Source organism: Chrysemys picta, chromosome 6, assembly GCF_011386835.1.
Source record: "Chrysemys picta bellii isolate R12L10 chromosome 6, ASM1138683v2, whole genome shotgun sequence".
In the NCBI taxonomy this organism is placed as follows: Eukaryota; Metazoa; Chordata; order Testudines; family Emydidae; genus Chrysemys; species Chrysemys picta.
Window position 1 is genome coordinate 59,282,849 of NC_088796.1, and position 16,733 is coordinate 59,299,581.

At 45.2% G+C, this 16,733-nt stretch overlaps 1 protein-coding gene across 7 annotated transcripts in view; it reads left to right on the forward strand.

Annotated features, from left to right (window-relative positions):
- Positions 1 to 16,733, forward strand: part of SLF1 (SMC5-SMC6 complex localization factor 1) — an 84,491-nt gene that overhangs the window by 37,511 nt on the left and 30,247 nt on the right. For all 7 annotated transcript variants that reach the window (XM_042855839.2, XM_065550185.1, XM_005306901.5 and 4 more), the window contains one exon: positions 13,600 to 13,747. In XM_042855839.2, the coding sequence (XP_042711773.2) occupies positions 13,600 to 13,747 (148 nt within the window). The remainder of the gene's footprint in view (positions 1 to 13,599; positions 13,748 to 16,733) is intronic.

Consider the following 16,733-nt stretch of genomic DNA (forward strand, 5'->3'; position numbering starts at 1 on the left):
GAGTTTTAAATCTAATAATTTGGTTGTGTCTCAGGCTACCTCCTCACTACGGGGTTGGGGGGGGTCGATTTAAGATACGCAAATTCAGCTACGCAAATAGCGTATGAATTCGACGTTTCGGAGCCGACTTACCCTGCTGTGAGGATGGCGGCAAATCGACCTCCGTGGCTCCCCTGTCGACGGCACTTACTCCTACCTCTGCTGGTGGAATACAAGCATCGATTCAGGGATCAAATGTCATGTCCCGATGAGACGCGATAATTCGATCCCGAGAGATCGATTTCTACCCGCCGATTCAGGCGGGTAGTGTAGACGTAGCCCTAGAGTATATCTATACTGTCCTATACACATCTATACTGTGAGTCCAGGGCTAGTGGGACTTGTCATCTGACCCCTGATTAGAGAACCCAGGGCTTGAGTGTCTACACTGATTGTTAACCCTACATGAAGCATTTTCTAACCTGAGCAGCCACCCAGCCATTGAGTTTTCCAAGCTGTTTCTGGACTGCATCATAGGGATACCCTATAGGGGGCTCAGGCCATCGTGTGGGTGATGCAGTAGGAGCCGGTACTCTTGTAGCCATTAGTAATATCAAACAATTCTTTCTGCTGAGCTCTGTCCTCCTCTCTTAGCTGCTGTTCCTGTTCCAGGAACTCCAAAGCAAATGCCTGCTCCCATGCTGAAACCCTGTCCTCAAGCTATGCAACCAGGCTGAGGTTTTCCTCTTGCCTCTCACCATGCCTTCCTTCTAGCCATATGGCCCTCTGTTTTTTGGCACTGCCCATAACTTCAACCAGAAGTTCATCATGGAAAGGCTTCCTCTTGGAACGGTCCATGGAGGTATGTTGGCCCAGGCTTCTGCTACAATGTGAGTGAGCTGTGGAGGTACTGCAGCCAGTAGAGGTTGAGGAGCCTGGAATAGGACAAGACACTGAGGGTTATTTTCTGGTATAGCTCAGGGTAGGAGCACAGAAAAAAATCCTCCTGGAATTTCAAGGACATAAAATAGTACTTTTCCAAACTGTACTTCAATGTAGTGTGAGAGGGATGCTTCCTATCACAGAAGCTCCCTGGACACAGCCTGGTTAATCACAGTGAAAGAAGTTCAAAGACTATGGTAAGTTAAAAATTCAAAGTTGTTTTTTGTTTTCTAAAAATTGCAGACTTGGGTTTGTGGGGGTGGAGCATCAGTGGCCATGCTACAAAAGCTTTTTCTGTCATTTCAGGCCCTACACATTTTGGAGAACATAACAGTTCAAGTGGTTGCTCATGTCAATTCCACTTAGGTGTGTGCGCTCTGCATGCACAGTTATCAGATGATTTTCCCCTTAGCAGTACCCATCAGGTCGGCCGTGGAGCACCCTTGAGTCACGTCTTCATGGTGGTGTATATAGGACCCTGCCGACCTGCCACCTCTTCAGTTCCTTCTTACCACCCATGATGGTCGTTGGAGGTACGTCTCTCGCTCTCTTGCTTCAGGCAAGCGATCACCTAGCGAACTTTCCTTTTGCACTCTAAATAGTTGAGCCCGGACCCGTTGGACTCTCCGGCACGGGACTGCCAAATAGGGGAGCTGGAACTGTCATCTGTCCCAGACACGTTTGAGGCCACCAGGGACCTCATAGAGATGGCAGCCCTGCAGTCCCCGACAACGACAGCACCGGCACCACACAGAGGGGCCTTGCTCTCCAAGGGCAAACCAGCCATGCTGTGATATTGGTCACCCTCACCTTGGAACCGCTCTCTGGCACTGTTCTGCATGGCACCGCTGTGGTCTCTAAGGTCAGACTCATCTTTGGGGTCAGAGCCAGAATCGTATGTCTGAAGGAGGAGCTGGCACCGCTCTCAGCATTCGAGGCGTGAAGGACACCAAGTCCCTATGATGCCCTGGCCACTGTAATGGCAGGTGCCCACACAGTGGCCTTTCTGGATCCATGAGATACCATCAATCCCAGGGGCTGAGCTCCAGGTCCCTATCAGTTGCCTTGGACACATGAGGTCTCCCCATCTTCCTCAATGATGAGGGAACCTCTGTGGGGATTGGAGTCCAGTGCCCACGCCGGCGCCAAACCTGCCACCATGCAGGGTGTTTCAGCATGGGAAGACCTCCGCGAATTAGAGGGCCAGGAGGACCCCGGGCCGATAAGGGCTTCCTCCCCAGACGAGGCAGTAGTGGCCTCATCTGCCTCTCTGCCGGCCATGGATAATAGGGCCCATCAAGAGCTACTCAGAAGAGTAGCTCAAAATCTGGGCCTACAGGTGTCTGAAGAGACTGATCCCATGGTGGACATTCTGATGCCAGAAGGTCCTAAAAGGGTGGCCTTGCCCTTGATCAAGACCATTTGTAACACCATCAAGACCATCTGGCAAACTCCTGCTTCCATTCCTCTCACCGCTAAGTGGGTGGAAAGAAAGTACTTGGTACCCTCCAAGGGGTACAAATACCTTTTCACCCATCCTCAGCTGGGCACACCAGTCGTGAATGTGGCTAACACTAAGGAAAGGCAAGGGCAACAAGGTCTCATGCCAAAATCTAAGGAAAGAATAAAAGAATCTGGATCTCTTTGGCCAAAAGATCTATTCCACTGGGGGGCTCCAGCTTCAGATTGCCCATCAACAAGCAGTCCTTAGCCACTGTAACTTTAATTCTTGGAACTCTCTGTCCAGGTTTAAGGAGCTACTTCCAACGGACTCCCGCTCTGACTTTGGGGCCATCCTCGAGGAAGACAAGACTATTGCAAGGACCTCCTTGCAGGCTGCATTGGACTCGTCGGACTCGGCCATCCGCACTATGTCCACTGACATTGAGCTCGTGGCTGCAAGTCTTGGGCCTCCCACCTGATGTCCAGTAGACCATTCAGGATTTGCCCTTCGATGGCTCGGGTCTGTTCACAGAGCAGGTGGATTCTAATGCTGCTCTAGAGTCTTTTAGACTATGGAGCATAAAGTCACTGGGGCTCCGTACACCAGCCCTGCAGAGGAAGCATTTTAACCCTCAGCCCCCGCCTCGCTTCTACCCCTCTCAGCTGAGATCAGATTACAGCAGGAAACTGGGTAGGAGTAATAGGCGAGGCCTCCACAGTCCTCCTCTAACCGGGGCCAAAGCTCGGCGAGGCAGACTCCAGCATCTAACAAAAATTTTTTAAGGTGCGCTCGGGGGCAAAGCACCAGTCCAAATCCTGGATCCTTCCCTCCCCCACCCCACTTGGTGAATCATCTATCCCATTTCTACCATGCTTGGCCTCAAATAACCTCAAACTGATGGGTCTTGAGCATGGTAGAATTGGGATATTCTCTCCAATTCTGTTCCCTCCTGCCTTCCCACCTACTCTCCCCAACCTTCTTCAGGGACCCTTCTCATGAGAAACTTCTAGTACTGGACATGCAAACGCTTCTACAACTCGGAGTGATAGAGGAGGTCCCTCTGGAATTCAGAGGCAGGGGATTCTACTCCCCATTATTTCCTAATCCTCAAGGCCAAGGGTGGGCTCAGGCCTATTTTAGACCTGTGAAACCTCCTCAGATTCATAAAGAAATTGAAGTTCTGCATGATCTCCCTGGCTTCCGTCATTCCTTCCCTGGATCTGAGAGAATGGTACGCCGCCCTTGACTTGAAGGATGCATCCTTCCCGTCCCACAAATGGTTCCTTTGATTAGTGGTCAACAACACTCACTATCCTCCCCTATGGCCTCTCGGTGGTCCCTCGGATGTTCACCAAGTGCAAGGCAGTCATGGCAGCCTTCCTATGGAAACCACAGGTGCAAGTATTCCCATACCTGGACAACTGGCTAATCAAAGGCTGATCTCAGACCCAAGTAGAGGACCATGTGAGCCTGGTGCGCATGACCTTCCCTGGGCGCAGCCTCATTCTGAATGTGGCAAAGTCAACCGTACCCCCACTCAGAGGATAGAGCTCTCCTAGACTCCACTTAGGCCCAGGCTTTTCTCCTGGAAGCTTATTTCCTTGCCATGAACGCCATCAAAGAGGATCTCAGAAGATTCCCCACTGCGACAGCATGGAATTGCCTAAAATTGTTCAGGCATATGGCTCCTTGCACTTATGTGGTACAGCATTCCAGGCTGCAGCTACATCCCCTTCAGGCTTGGCTAGTCCAAGTTTACAGACCGAATCAAGATCACCTAGACAGACTGGTCACTCTCACACCTTAGTTTCTCAATCACCTCCAGTGGTGGCTTGACTCACAAGCAGTATGTGCAGGAATACCCTTCTCCAAACCTCAGCCATCACTGTCACTAGTCACAGATGCGTCAGCGATGGTATGGGGAATGCACCTATGTGAACTCGGGACTCAAGGTCTCTGGTCCCAGGCAGAACTTTCACAGCACATCAGGGAGTTGCGTGCGGCGCACCTTGCTTGCTAGATGTTTCAAACCCATCTTCAAGGCAGATGTGTATTGGTATTGACAGACAATACCACAGCAATGGTCTATATAAACAGACAGGGTGGTGCTTGCTCCTTTCCCCTGTGTCAGGAAGCCCTCAAGCTGTGGGATTTCTGCATCACCTATTCGATACAATTAGAGGCCTCTTACCTTCCGGATTCGCAGAACGAACTGGCCAGTTGCCTCAGCAGGTCTTTTCACGGCCAAGAGTGGTCTCTTTGCCCAGATGTCATGATCAACATTTTCCAAAGGGATCTCCCCAGATAGACCTGTTCGCGACAGGACACAACAGGAAGTGTCAACAGTTCTGTTCCTTCCTGAATCACAGTCCAGGCTCGCTTGCTGTCCTGGAAAGGGTGCCTGCTGTACGCATTCCCGCCTTTCCCGCTCATCCTCAAATTTCTCCTCAAGGTCTGATGGGAGAAGGTGTTGTTAATCTTGATAGCACCAGCGTGGTCATGTCAGCACTGGTTCACCACGCTGCTGGATCTGTCGGTGGATACACCTATAACTCTGCCCCTGGTTCCAGACTTGTTCATGCAGAACCACTGTTGCCTCCAGCACCCCAACCTAGAATCTCTCCACCTCACAGCATGGAATCATAAGTCATAAAATTATCAGGTTTGGAAGGGACCTCAGGAGGTCATCTAGTCCAACCCCTGCTCAAAGCAGGACCAACCCCCAACTAAATCATCCCAGCCAGGGCTTTGTCAAGCCTGACCTTAAAAACCTCTAAGGAAGGAGATTCCACCACCCTCCTAGTGAAAAAGTTTTTCCTAATATCCAACCTAAACCTCCCCCACTGCAACTTGAGACCATTACTCTTTGTTTTGTCATCTGCTACCACTGAGAACCGTCTAGATCCATCCTCTTTGGAACCCCCTTTCAGGTAGTTGAAAGTAGCTATCAAATCCCCCCTCATTCTTCTCTTCTGCAGACTAAACAATCCCAGGTCCCTCAGCCTCTCCTCATAAGTCATGTGCTCCAGCCCCTAATCATTTTTGTTGCCCTCTGCTGGACTCTTTCCAATTTTTCCAAATCCTTCTTGTAGTGTGGGGCCCAAAACTGGACACAGTACTCCAGGTGAGGCCTCACCAATGCCAAATAGAGGGGAATGATCACGTCCCTCGATCTTCTGGCAATGCTCCTACTTATACAGCCCAAAATGCCATTAGCCTTCTTGGCAACAAGGGCCCGCAGTTGACTCGTATCCAGCTTCTCGTCCACTGTAACCCCTAGGTCCTTTTCTGCAGAACTGCTGCCTAGCCACTAGGTCCCTAGTCTGTAGCAGTGCATGGGATTCTTCCATCCTAAGTGCAGGACTCTGCACTTGTCCAACCTCATCAGATTTCTTTTGGTCCAACCCTCTAATTTGTCTAGGTCCCTCTGTATCCTGTCCCTACCCTCCAGCGTAGCTACCACTTCTCCCAATTTAGTGTCATCTGCAAACTTGCTGAGGCTGCAATCCTCCAGATCATTAATGAAGATATGGAACAAAAACGGACCCAGGACCAACCCTTGGGGCACTCCATGGCTGAACCTGTTAGAACTTTCATGCTCCGACTCGGTTAGGGAGGTTCTCCTTGGCAGCATAAACCTTCCACTCACGCCACTTATCTAGCTAAATGGAAGAGATTTTCAATTTGGTCTTTTCAGAAGAACTCTGCTCCATTACAATCCTTGATTCCCTTCATCCTGGACTATTTACTTCACTTAAAGCAGCAGGGGCTGGCAGTATAGTCAATAAGAGTGCACCTGGCCGTGATTTTGGCTTTCAATCCAGGCTCAGCGGGTCGTTCAGTATTTGCTATCCCTATGGTTGGCCGCTTCCTCAAGGGGCTAGACAGACTGTACCCTCAAGTGAGACAGCTGATTTCCCCGTGGGATCTCAGTCTGGTGCTCTCGAGACTGATGGGCCCTCCCTTTGAGCCCCTAGTGATATGCTCTCTCCTTTACCTCTCTCGGAAGGTGGCATTCCTCGTGGCTGTAACTTCCGCTAGGAGGGTATCTGAGTTCAAAGCCCTGATGTCTGAGCCCCCTTTGTACCTTGTCTTTGTAAAACACAGTATAGTTGCAGCTGCATCCAGCTTTTGTCCAAAAGGTGGCTTTGCAGTTTCACGTGAATCAGGACATTTTTTCTGCCAGTGTTCTTCCTTAAGCCACATGCCACTAATCGAGAACGCATGCTCCATTCCCTGGATGTCAGACAGGTGTTAGCCTTTTACATTGAGCAGACAAAGATGTTTTGAAAGTTGACATAGCTCTTCATCGCAATTGCTGAGCGAATGAAAGGGCTCCTGGTGTCATCCTAAAGGATTTCTTCATGGGTCATGGCTTTTATCAGGTCGTGCTATGTCCTAGCAAAGAAACCGGCCCCAGCATTAACGGTGCACTCCAGGAGAGTGCAAGCTTCATCTGCAGCATTCCTGGTGCAGGTCCCAATTCAGGATAGCTGCAGGTTGGCGACGTTGTCATCTATTCACACTTACATTACACTACACCATTTCACAGCAGGTTAGAGATGATGCTGCATTTGGTAGAGCTGTGCTACAGTTTGCAACTCTGACCCCTCCTCCAGGGGATTGCTTGGGAGTCACGTACTTAGAATAGACAGCAATCACTCGAAGAAGAAAAAATGGTTAGCTATCTTTCGTAACTGTTTTTTGAGACGTGTTGCTTATGTCTATTCCAAGACTCACCTACCTCTAATCTGTTGGAGTATCTGGCAAGAAAGAACTGAAGAGATGGCGGGTAGGCAGGGGCCTATATACATCGCCATGAAGGCGCGACTCCAGGGGATCCACAGCTGAGCCGACGAGTACCACTAGGGGGAAAACCTTCCGAGATTGCTATTTGGAATGGACATGAGCAACACATCTCGAAGAACAACAATTACGAAAGGTAGGTGTGACATTCCCCTGGTGTTATCTGGACCGACGATCTGCTAGGTCCTTCCAGTCCTCGCATGTAAACTTCTCCTTGGATTGTACAACCGAATCATACAAGCCAATATCTCCGGTCCCAGACACAACCCTAGGAACTTCTGCCTTGCAGTGTCCATTTATGCCTGCTGGATGCTGCAAGCTTATATGAGTTTGTCAATTTAACAAAGAAATTGATATGTACCAGGCTTGTTATCCCAAGGGGAGTCTGACATGCTTCAAACCAAACACACTGTTTCAGGTAGAATAAACACATTTATTAACTATAAAAGATAGATTTTAAGTGATTTTAAGTCAAAGCATAACCATTCAGATTTGGTCAAATGAAATAAAAGCAAAGCACATTCTGAGCTGATCTTAACACTTTCAATGCCCTTAGAAACTTAGATGCTTCTCACCACAGGCTGGCTGTTTGCTCTTCAACCAGGCTTTCCCCTTTGATCAGCACTTCAGTTGCTTGGTGTGGTGTCTGTAGGTGGAAGAGAGAGGAAGAGTATGGCAAACGTCTCTCCCTTTTATCATGTTCTTTCTTCCGTCTTGGCTTTGTCCCCTCCCCCCTTCAGAGTCAAGTGAGCATTACCTCATCGCAGTCCCAAACTGAACAAAGGAAGGGGAGCAGGGGGTTCACTCAAGAGTCCAACAGATCCTTTGTTAATGTCTAGGCTAGTGTCCTTTGTTCCTGTGAGGCTGGGCTGGGTTTGTCCCATACTTGCCCTGATGAGGTATGAACTGCCCCTCTGCTCTTGGAGAGTTTTGCCTGGGCCTGTTTTAAGCCATAAGGACACATTTTCAGCCTCATAACTATATACATGAAATTACAACCTATAACATTACTATAACAACAATGCTCAGTGCATCATGAGCCTTCTGAAGACACCCGACATGACAAACTTTGCATTGGATACTACACAATCATATTATAAGGATGAACATGGCAGTGCAGAGTGTCCTCCCCCCCCCCCCCCCCCCCCGAGGTACAGAACATCACAGCAGGTAACTGTTTTTTCTGTAGTGCCCAATTGGCAAAGGGAGATGTTCTTCCAAGCTGCTGGTGAGAAACTATCAGTGTTTGCAGCTGAAGTATTCAAACATATAGGGACTGAACAGCGTATCTATGAGTAGAGTAGGCTGATCAGCTACTGGGGTATCCCTGGAAAATATACCCTTCCCTGAAATGTGAATACCTATCTGGAATTCCTGCTCCAGGAACATTTTGCAACTATCGGTACCTGGGACTGGGTCAGAATTCATGAGGGAATCCACATGCTGCTGTGTTAGCTTAGCCTGTTATGATTGCACAGAAATACACAGAACTCCACAGCCATCCTCCTAACCTCTCTCTCTCTCTTCCCCCTCATCCTCCCCCCACCCCCGACATCTGGCACATTTCTGAACAAAATTTCAAACACCCCTGTCGTATTTGGGACAAATGATTCATCTATTGACTGCATGGACCACCTTTAACTAAAATGTATTAGGTTTGTAAATGGAACACAGGTCTACCTCCTCCCAACACTATATTTAACTGTCTCCAAGCAGTTTGTTACACCACTGAGTATTACAGAGTGGCATAATTACAAGCATGGCAATGCAAGGTTGTTGTTTGCAAAAATCTGTGCCTTTTCAGTAAAAACTCACTTTCAAGGCATTTTTTTTTTTTTTTTTTTTTTTTTTACTGTTTGAGTTTCCCAGTTGCCACTTTGAACTCAATTTGGTGGGGAGGAGAGGGAGCCAAGCCACTATTGGCGGATTCATGCTACTAGCCCAGGCTTATAATATTTTTTGCATTGATTCATAGAATGGAAATCCCTCCCATTCCTATATTAATGAACATTAAAATAGAGCCAGAAATTTACTAGGCTCTGGGATGGCTTCTGTCCCTTCCATGTCTGACAGGCTGTTCTTCAGGGGATTATCAAGAAGTTCGTCCAAGTATAGCCCCAACAATGTGCTGCTACTCCTTCTGCAAAGCCCCGCTTGAGACTGGTTTCAGCGACAGAGTCACTTGAATGTCCTCACTCGTGCCTGATTCTAGCTCTCGTTAGTTCCCATGCTGGAATCTGGGGCCAGTAGCGCTGAGCAGGTCATCATGCAGCACTGCTAACTCTGCACTTGGTACAGTGCCCAGCACCCGATCAAATTCCTCATAAAACAGGCTTGTCAGCAAGTTGCCCAAGATGCAGTTCAGGTCCCTGGTTTTCCTGTACTCAGTCTTGAGCTGCTTAATCCACTCCCTGCATTGGTCACTGGTCCGGTAAATTTGTAAATCTGCCAGCTTCTTTGCTATTTGCTGTTACGCGTGGTCATTCCAGGTACTGTTACTCAGTAATGTCCATTGTTTAGCTGGCCTCATACCAGAGATTTACCAAAATCTAGATGTGCGTCCATCACTGTGAAGCTGCTGTGCAGTCATCTTTGCAAACACAGAAGGGTCTGGTGTTTTTGCAGCTTGCTGTTCAGAAGGCAATAGAAGGGTTAAATGCTGACTCAACGAGCTGCTGCACTACACCAAGGAAGGTTGCTTCTGTTTCCCTGCAGTATTTGGCGATTCTTGCAATAGAGAGGACAAAGAAAGTTGGCCTATGGTATTATGGGCTACGTATGTCAGACTCCTAGGAGTCGACTCAGGAGGGTGGGGCGCATCTAAACTGCAGAGCAATAGGGCTTGAACCCTGGATCCTGGCTTGACTGGGACTTGGACCCTCCATCCCGCAAGGTCCTAGGACCCTAGGTCCAAGACCAAGTCTGAGAGATTTGTATATAGAGGAAGAGGGGTTTGGGCTTAAGCCTGAGTGTGAGTCCAGGCGTATGCTGCAGTGTAGACATATACCCTCAGTAACTTTCTCTTGCGAGTCCATGTTGAAGTTTGTGGGCAGGTTTTCCTTAGGTTGGTGTCTTCGTGTCTTCTCTGTTTTTCTCAGTTGTCTGTGGTAGCTTGCTTGTAGAGATGGACAGAATGAGTTGTGTTGAGTGCTGTGTTTGAGCAGGGTAGGAGAGGGCATGTGAGATAAGTGCTCACTTTGGAGTTTTTACACTTCTACTTTCACGAGATCGTAGGAAAATATGCTACGTTCAGGCTTGTTTAGAATCAGAATTGGCTGTGGTCCTTTCATTGGCTCAGTATCTTTATGGGTTGTCCTTAGGAGCATCTTCTTTTTAAGAATATGTAGTTTGTTAATTATATATGTATTGGGGTTGTAATTCTTTCTTGACAGTTATATTTCCTTTGTCTTTGACAGGAGATTCTTAGAACATCTTTACATTTAGTGTTTTAGCTCTCTGTTCAGTCCATTTTCTGAGAGCGTTTTCAGTTTCATTAGGGTTTAACAGGAAACAAAATTCTGTCTCCAAAAAGTCCAAGCACTCCTGTGCTTTTATATAAACGTTTTTTAGTTTGCAAAAGTTTTTTAATATTAAATAATTCTTAGAGAGGCTTTAACTTAAATAGTTATTAATGAAGTTTCTTCTTCAAAACAATTTTTGGCGAGATGATGATTCTTGTCTTCATGAGTTGGTTGAGGGAACTGCCTGAGCACTGTGTAATTATTTCCCCATTAATATAAATATTCTATACTCAAATAGCTTCCTGTATCGGTAATCAGTTTAATTCAGGTTGGTACATAAAGTGTATCATTTACAAAACAATATTAGGAATACTAGGAGCTTTGCTTTTAGCTAATATTTGCAAGTATGCATTTCACAAAGGTGTTTGCCATTTCAACACTCATTTGAACATTTAAGAAACACTCAGATTTACAAAGCCATTGTTTATTTTTAAATACCAAAATTATTATTGATAAAAGGTCTCTTCATCATGTATAAGATTCTTGCCTTCAATTATATGCTAAAACTGCTCATCAAAATAGTTCACTAAGCTGCAAAAGGACTATGTAAAAATGCAAGGGTTAAAATGTTTAGGAAGCACAGTAAACCTTACAATAGCAGTATAGATTATTTTAATACTTTTGTTTGAAGTTTTCTATTATGGTTAATAAATAGGAGCTATGTAGTTGCACAGTGATTGTTGCCACGCATGATAGTAATTTCTATATTTAATGTGGAAGTTAACTGAGACTTTTTTTATACACATACTCTTTAATTAAAGTATATATCACTACTAGGATCCAGTATCTCACTTGCTATTTTTTAGCAATTTTCATTTAAAATAATTTCATCTATTTTCATAGGCATTACTTTTAGTGAGTTAGGATATCATTTTCTTCAATATAGCATTGAAGCATTCTCTTCAAATCATTAACTAAACAGAAGTGCTTAGTTTATGCAAATGTTGTTCTATCACGTCAGCCAACTGAATGTATGCCAGTCCTGCCAGCTGACATCACAGCAGTAAATTTCATTGTCAAGAATTTGAGAATACAGTAGGCTTTCCTTGGCAGTGGACAGAGGTGAGATACTTAATTGTGGAGGAGTTGTAGCTGCAATTTGTGCATCTGCCAAATTGCTCTGCAGCTCTTTGCTATCTGTTTTGTAGAACACCATTAACATATGCTCTATAAGCAGGTTCTGGAACAGTGCCAAAAGAGGCTCCATGTGGTCTCTGCTCTAGATTAAATCCCTGGAGTGGTGGGAAAGCTGGCCAATCAGCACCCTTCCCCCACCCCATCTGGCCAGTGGGCGCTAGAGACTCCAAGGGGAGGTGGGAGAAACTACCTGGTGTCCCTCATCAGCGAGAGTCTCTCTCACAGCTGGGGCCGTCCCCTTTCATTGCTGGCCCCATCAATTTAGGCAGGTGAGTGGCATTTTGCTCTATAAGCAGCTGCTTTCCCCTCTTACACTTCAAGATACCTGCAACCTTTGCCAGAAAGAAAAATCAGGGAATGAGTAGGATGGAGAGGTGGCTGAGGAACAGGAGAAGGACTCCAAATATCTGGTTCTATTCCTAGACTACTTATGTGACCTTGGGCAAATCACTTAATTTCTCTGCAGTAATTCTGCTTATCTCAGTGGTCCACAAACTATGGGACGCATCCCCTAAGGGCCTGAGCCCCTCAGGAGGAACATTGAGAGGGACGGGGGCACACGGCAGGCCTGGGCCAGCCCCCACAGTGGGCGGGGAGGGAGCGGCCTACAGACAGATTCCATTAACGGTAAGAGGAGGTGTGACTGGAAAAGTTTGCACACCACTGGCTCTTAAAAGTGAATTATAACAAAACAAATTTAAATTCTGTTAATCTTTCCTGCTTTCTATTCCTGACTCTCTAGGAATATTTAAAATATTTTTTTTACTTAAGTAATAAAATACGTATAACAGGCGGGGGAAAAGTGTGCCACTCTTTTTTACCCTTCCCCTGGCCAATTAATTTCCTCAATTCTACCTTCCTCGCTCTTTTTTTTTTTTTTTTTTTTAAATAAAATTTCTCACTCCATCTTAAATAAAGTATTAGTTTTTCTTCATTTTACTGTGTTCTAAGTGGAGGCTGTCCCTGTGTATTAGATATATTGAGTGTGAGTGTGTGTGTTGGTTTAGAGATACCTTAAGTCTGATTTGTCCCATAGTCTCAATTATTCTTTCATAAATCTCCATCTGATTTATGAAACTCATACTTTCTCAGTCATTGTTGCTTTCCAGTTCTGCTAAGAGAATTGTTTTTAATATTAATTTGATCCTCAACCAGACTTTGGTCTCAGAAAATTATTGGCAGTATTAAGAAAGTTCCCCATTCCAAAATGCTAGTAGGCAGAGTTTGCCTGTCTCCTGCACTTGTGTTCTGCGAAGCAAAGGACCTCCTTACATCTTCACCTGCCTCTAGCAAACCCATGTCTGGTCAGTCATAATTTAGCTTTAAACTTATATTTGATGATATCTTTGAAAAAAATAATTATAATGGGCAACAAGGGAGGAAGATTTCTATAAAAGTAAATAAGCAGCTTAATTTTGAAATAAATGCACAACTTGAAATCATGCGTTTAAACCCAGACTTGACACCACCTCTTTTGTGTGTGACTTTAAGTATTGATCTCATTTTGCATATGTTTGTTTTTAAATACTGTAAAGCACTTTCTTCTGAGTGTTCAATTGACTTGTAATTAATGGCATGTTAATCATATTAATCTACTTTGCAAGAGTTAGCACTGGAGCTGGAGAAAGTAAAGTATTTGAGAAAGTTAATTGTCAGCGGAGTGGATCTTTGTTGTTACTGTTGTTACCAACCCATTATCTTTTTGGTTTGGTTTGGTTGTTTTTGGTATTTCATAAGTCTATTCTACAAATACTGCACATTCTGTTTTAGGTCTTCAAAGATGAAGTAGCTATACTGCTAATTGGAATTCTTGGAACTGTAGTAGAATATTGGATTCTTTCTGGCTTTATTATGGACAGAAACGTGTTGCATCAAGTGGCAGATGACCTGGCAAATTACATTGCCATTTCATGTGACGGTGAGTGTCTGGGATACATTTTATATTCTTTTAAATGTTAGTCTCAGATATTAAAATCCTAATTTAAGTTTCCTGTTAAACTATTTTGCCTTTCATTATGCCTGTGCAATCTCATTGCATAGATATTTTAAAATATAAAAAGGGCAATGTTTGACTCTTGTGTCTATTGACTGATGCAAGGGCCAAAATTTAATAGGCTTTCCTGGAAGATTTCTGCCAGACAGGTTTTGCTTTCATCAGTCTCCAACTCTTGTTAAAATCCCTCTTGAGTTGCAGAATGGGAGCTCTGCTGCAAATGCTGTCAGAGCCTGGGAGGTTTATTGGGGTCTCATCATACCCCATATCCGCTGGGACTCCACTAGGGACATTTCTGTTAGGTCAGATTATTTCTTCAGCTTTTGAGACTCCGCAAACTGTGCCCTCCTCACTGACCAAAGACTTTTTTCAACAAATTTGAAAATCACTTTGAATTCCCATGTCCAATGCACCTTGATGGAAAAGCACCAGTGTCTCAGCCCACATCCTTAAATCAGTTACTGAGTCGCTGGGCAAGAAATCAGATGTTCTTTTGGGTTACCATTTCTCCCAAGAGTAAGACATGGGGTCTTGTAGGGAAATATCACTACAAGACCCATCACTGCCTCTGAAATTACGTATTAAATACCGAGGAACACCATTTCACAAACTGACCACCACAACCATGATCCAACAGGGATCTCCAGCTGAGAGAAGAGCTCTGTCTTCCAGGGATGATCCCAAAGGGGAAAGGAAACAAACAAAAAAAGTGTGGGGGTGGGGGAAAGAGAGAATCTAAAAAAATCGTACTCATCTCCCACAAGCTCCTACCCACCAAAAGATACCACAAATGGACTCCCTTTGTATTACCTTCACTCAAACACCAGAGAGAAATCTAGATCAGGGAATAGGTCCAAGTCCTCCTCCTAGTCCAAATAGCTAGCATTACTACAACAGGGCCTGTCTCAGTATAGGAATACAGGAAGTCCTCGGACTTACGTTGGACGCCACTTACAACGCTTTTCAATTGACTGCCCATTTCATCCCTACGTCGCTTGTTTTGCCCTTACAATGCTCGCTTGAAGTCACTTCCTGGTTGCATTATAGTGGTATGGAGCTGGAAGGGGTCGCTTCTGATTGCCTTCGAGGCAGGAGGGTAGCTTGTTGCCGTGTGGGGTTGCTGCTTGTTTTTGATTGGCAGAGCCCGGGGCCGGGAGCCAATGAGAGAGCTTGAACCGTGATTGGCTGAGGCTCAGCATGTGTGCCATTCTCCCTGGCTTTCTGAGCCTGTGTTGCTGGCATTCTGAGCAGCATATGTGAGTTTATATGTTTATCTGAATGCTATTTACAAAATAGTGTCCAGTAAATACATTGATGTTGCAACATCATAAGTCATCTATAATTCATTTAATACAAAAATCTGGGTTACTGTGGTGAAAATAGTGTATCAAGCCTTGGTTCGAGAACCAATCCTCCCTTCATATCATTGATTCCTATGGGAATAGTGGTTTTGCCTTACACTTCGACTTACAACGCAATTCTGAGGAACTAATTGTGTCTTAAGTCCGAGGACTTGTACACACAGGGGGCAGGCACTTCTCGACACCGGGCTCCCATCATCTTCAGCCAGAAGGGTAGGTACAGGAGATATTGCTGCACTGATACTTTCTGGAACTTCAGGTGGTTCTTCGAGTGCCTTATCCATATATTTTCCTCTAGGCACATGCATACCAACAAAGCACTTGAGTTCAGATTCTTCTGGCTAACAGTGGCTATTGGGGGACCACACCTGTACCCTGAGTATTCTCATGCCTCTAACGGAGGGTATAAAGAGTGAGATGACCCCAACCGTCCCGTAGTTCATTCTCACTGCCCGTGACTAGAAATGCAAATTTTCAGTGGCCTTGTCTCACTCACCCTGCAGTCTATTCTTTTTGTAAACAATTGTAAATAGGTAGGTACTTAATAATTAGTGCTAGGAAATGTTATCAAGAAATTACTTTCTTGCTTTTACAAGGAAAGTTGCTCCTTTATTTTGCCTGTGAGTTACTCCTGGTACTGGGATCAGTCATGACTGAACACAAAAGTGTAATGCCTTTAAATGATGGGCATACCAGATACCTACTGTGTCTTGCTGAGGGGCACATTAGAGAGCTGTGCCATCTGTAAATCTTTTAATTGAGACTCCCTAGCTCTCTGGGTTCTCTTAAGAAAAAAATGTTTCTTTTCTCAAACACTGGGATGCCTGAGGCAGAAAGTTCTGAACACTCATATAAAAGTTGCGGCTCCTGTACCTATAGGGCTTAAGTTCCTACTTCCAAAGATATGTTGTCCTTGCCTGAGTGACAGGGAGGAAAGACCACAGAGAGAAGAGGCCTATGTCTCCTTCACCAGGCCCGTCCTCAAAGAACCACAAATCCCCTCTAGTCTCTGACGTTAAGATAGTACAAGGCCCCAAACAGGGTCCTTTTGGGACCCAGTCAGACACTGTGCCTCAGGAACAGATTTTTGGTATCACATAAATTGCCTGGTACTCACCCTTGTCATGGAATTGCCCCAGTTCTCCAAGACTTACTGAAAATTGACGGTAATTGTCCAGCAAGCTTCTCAATCAGCTCTTTTAAAACTCTTGGGTCCAAGTTATCTGGACCTGTTGATTTCAAAATATTTAACTTCAGTAGCTGCTATTTAACACCCTTTATAGATACTAGTGGAATGGAAAGAGTGTTCTTACCATATGATGAGACTATATCATCTGTTATTGAATCTTTCTGCCTTGTTTTGCATTATTATTGATAATTCTACCATTTCCATCTAGTAATGACCAATACCATTGTCATGATTCTTTTTGTTCTTAATATATTTTAAAAACTTCTCATTGCCCTTACTCTGCTGGATATAGATTTCTTCTTGCGTTGCTTTGCTTCCCTTATTTTTCTACAGCTCCTAACTTCTGACTTATATTCATTAC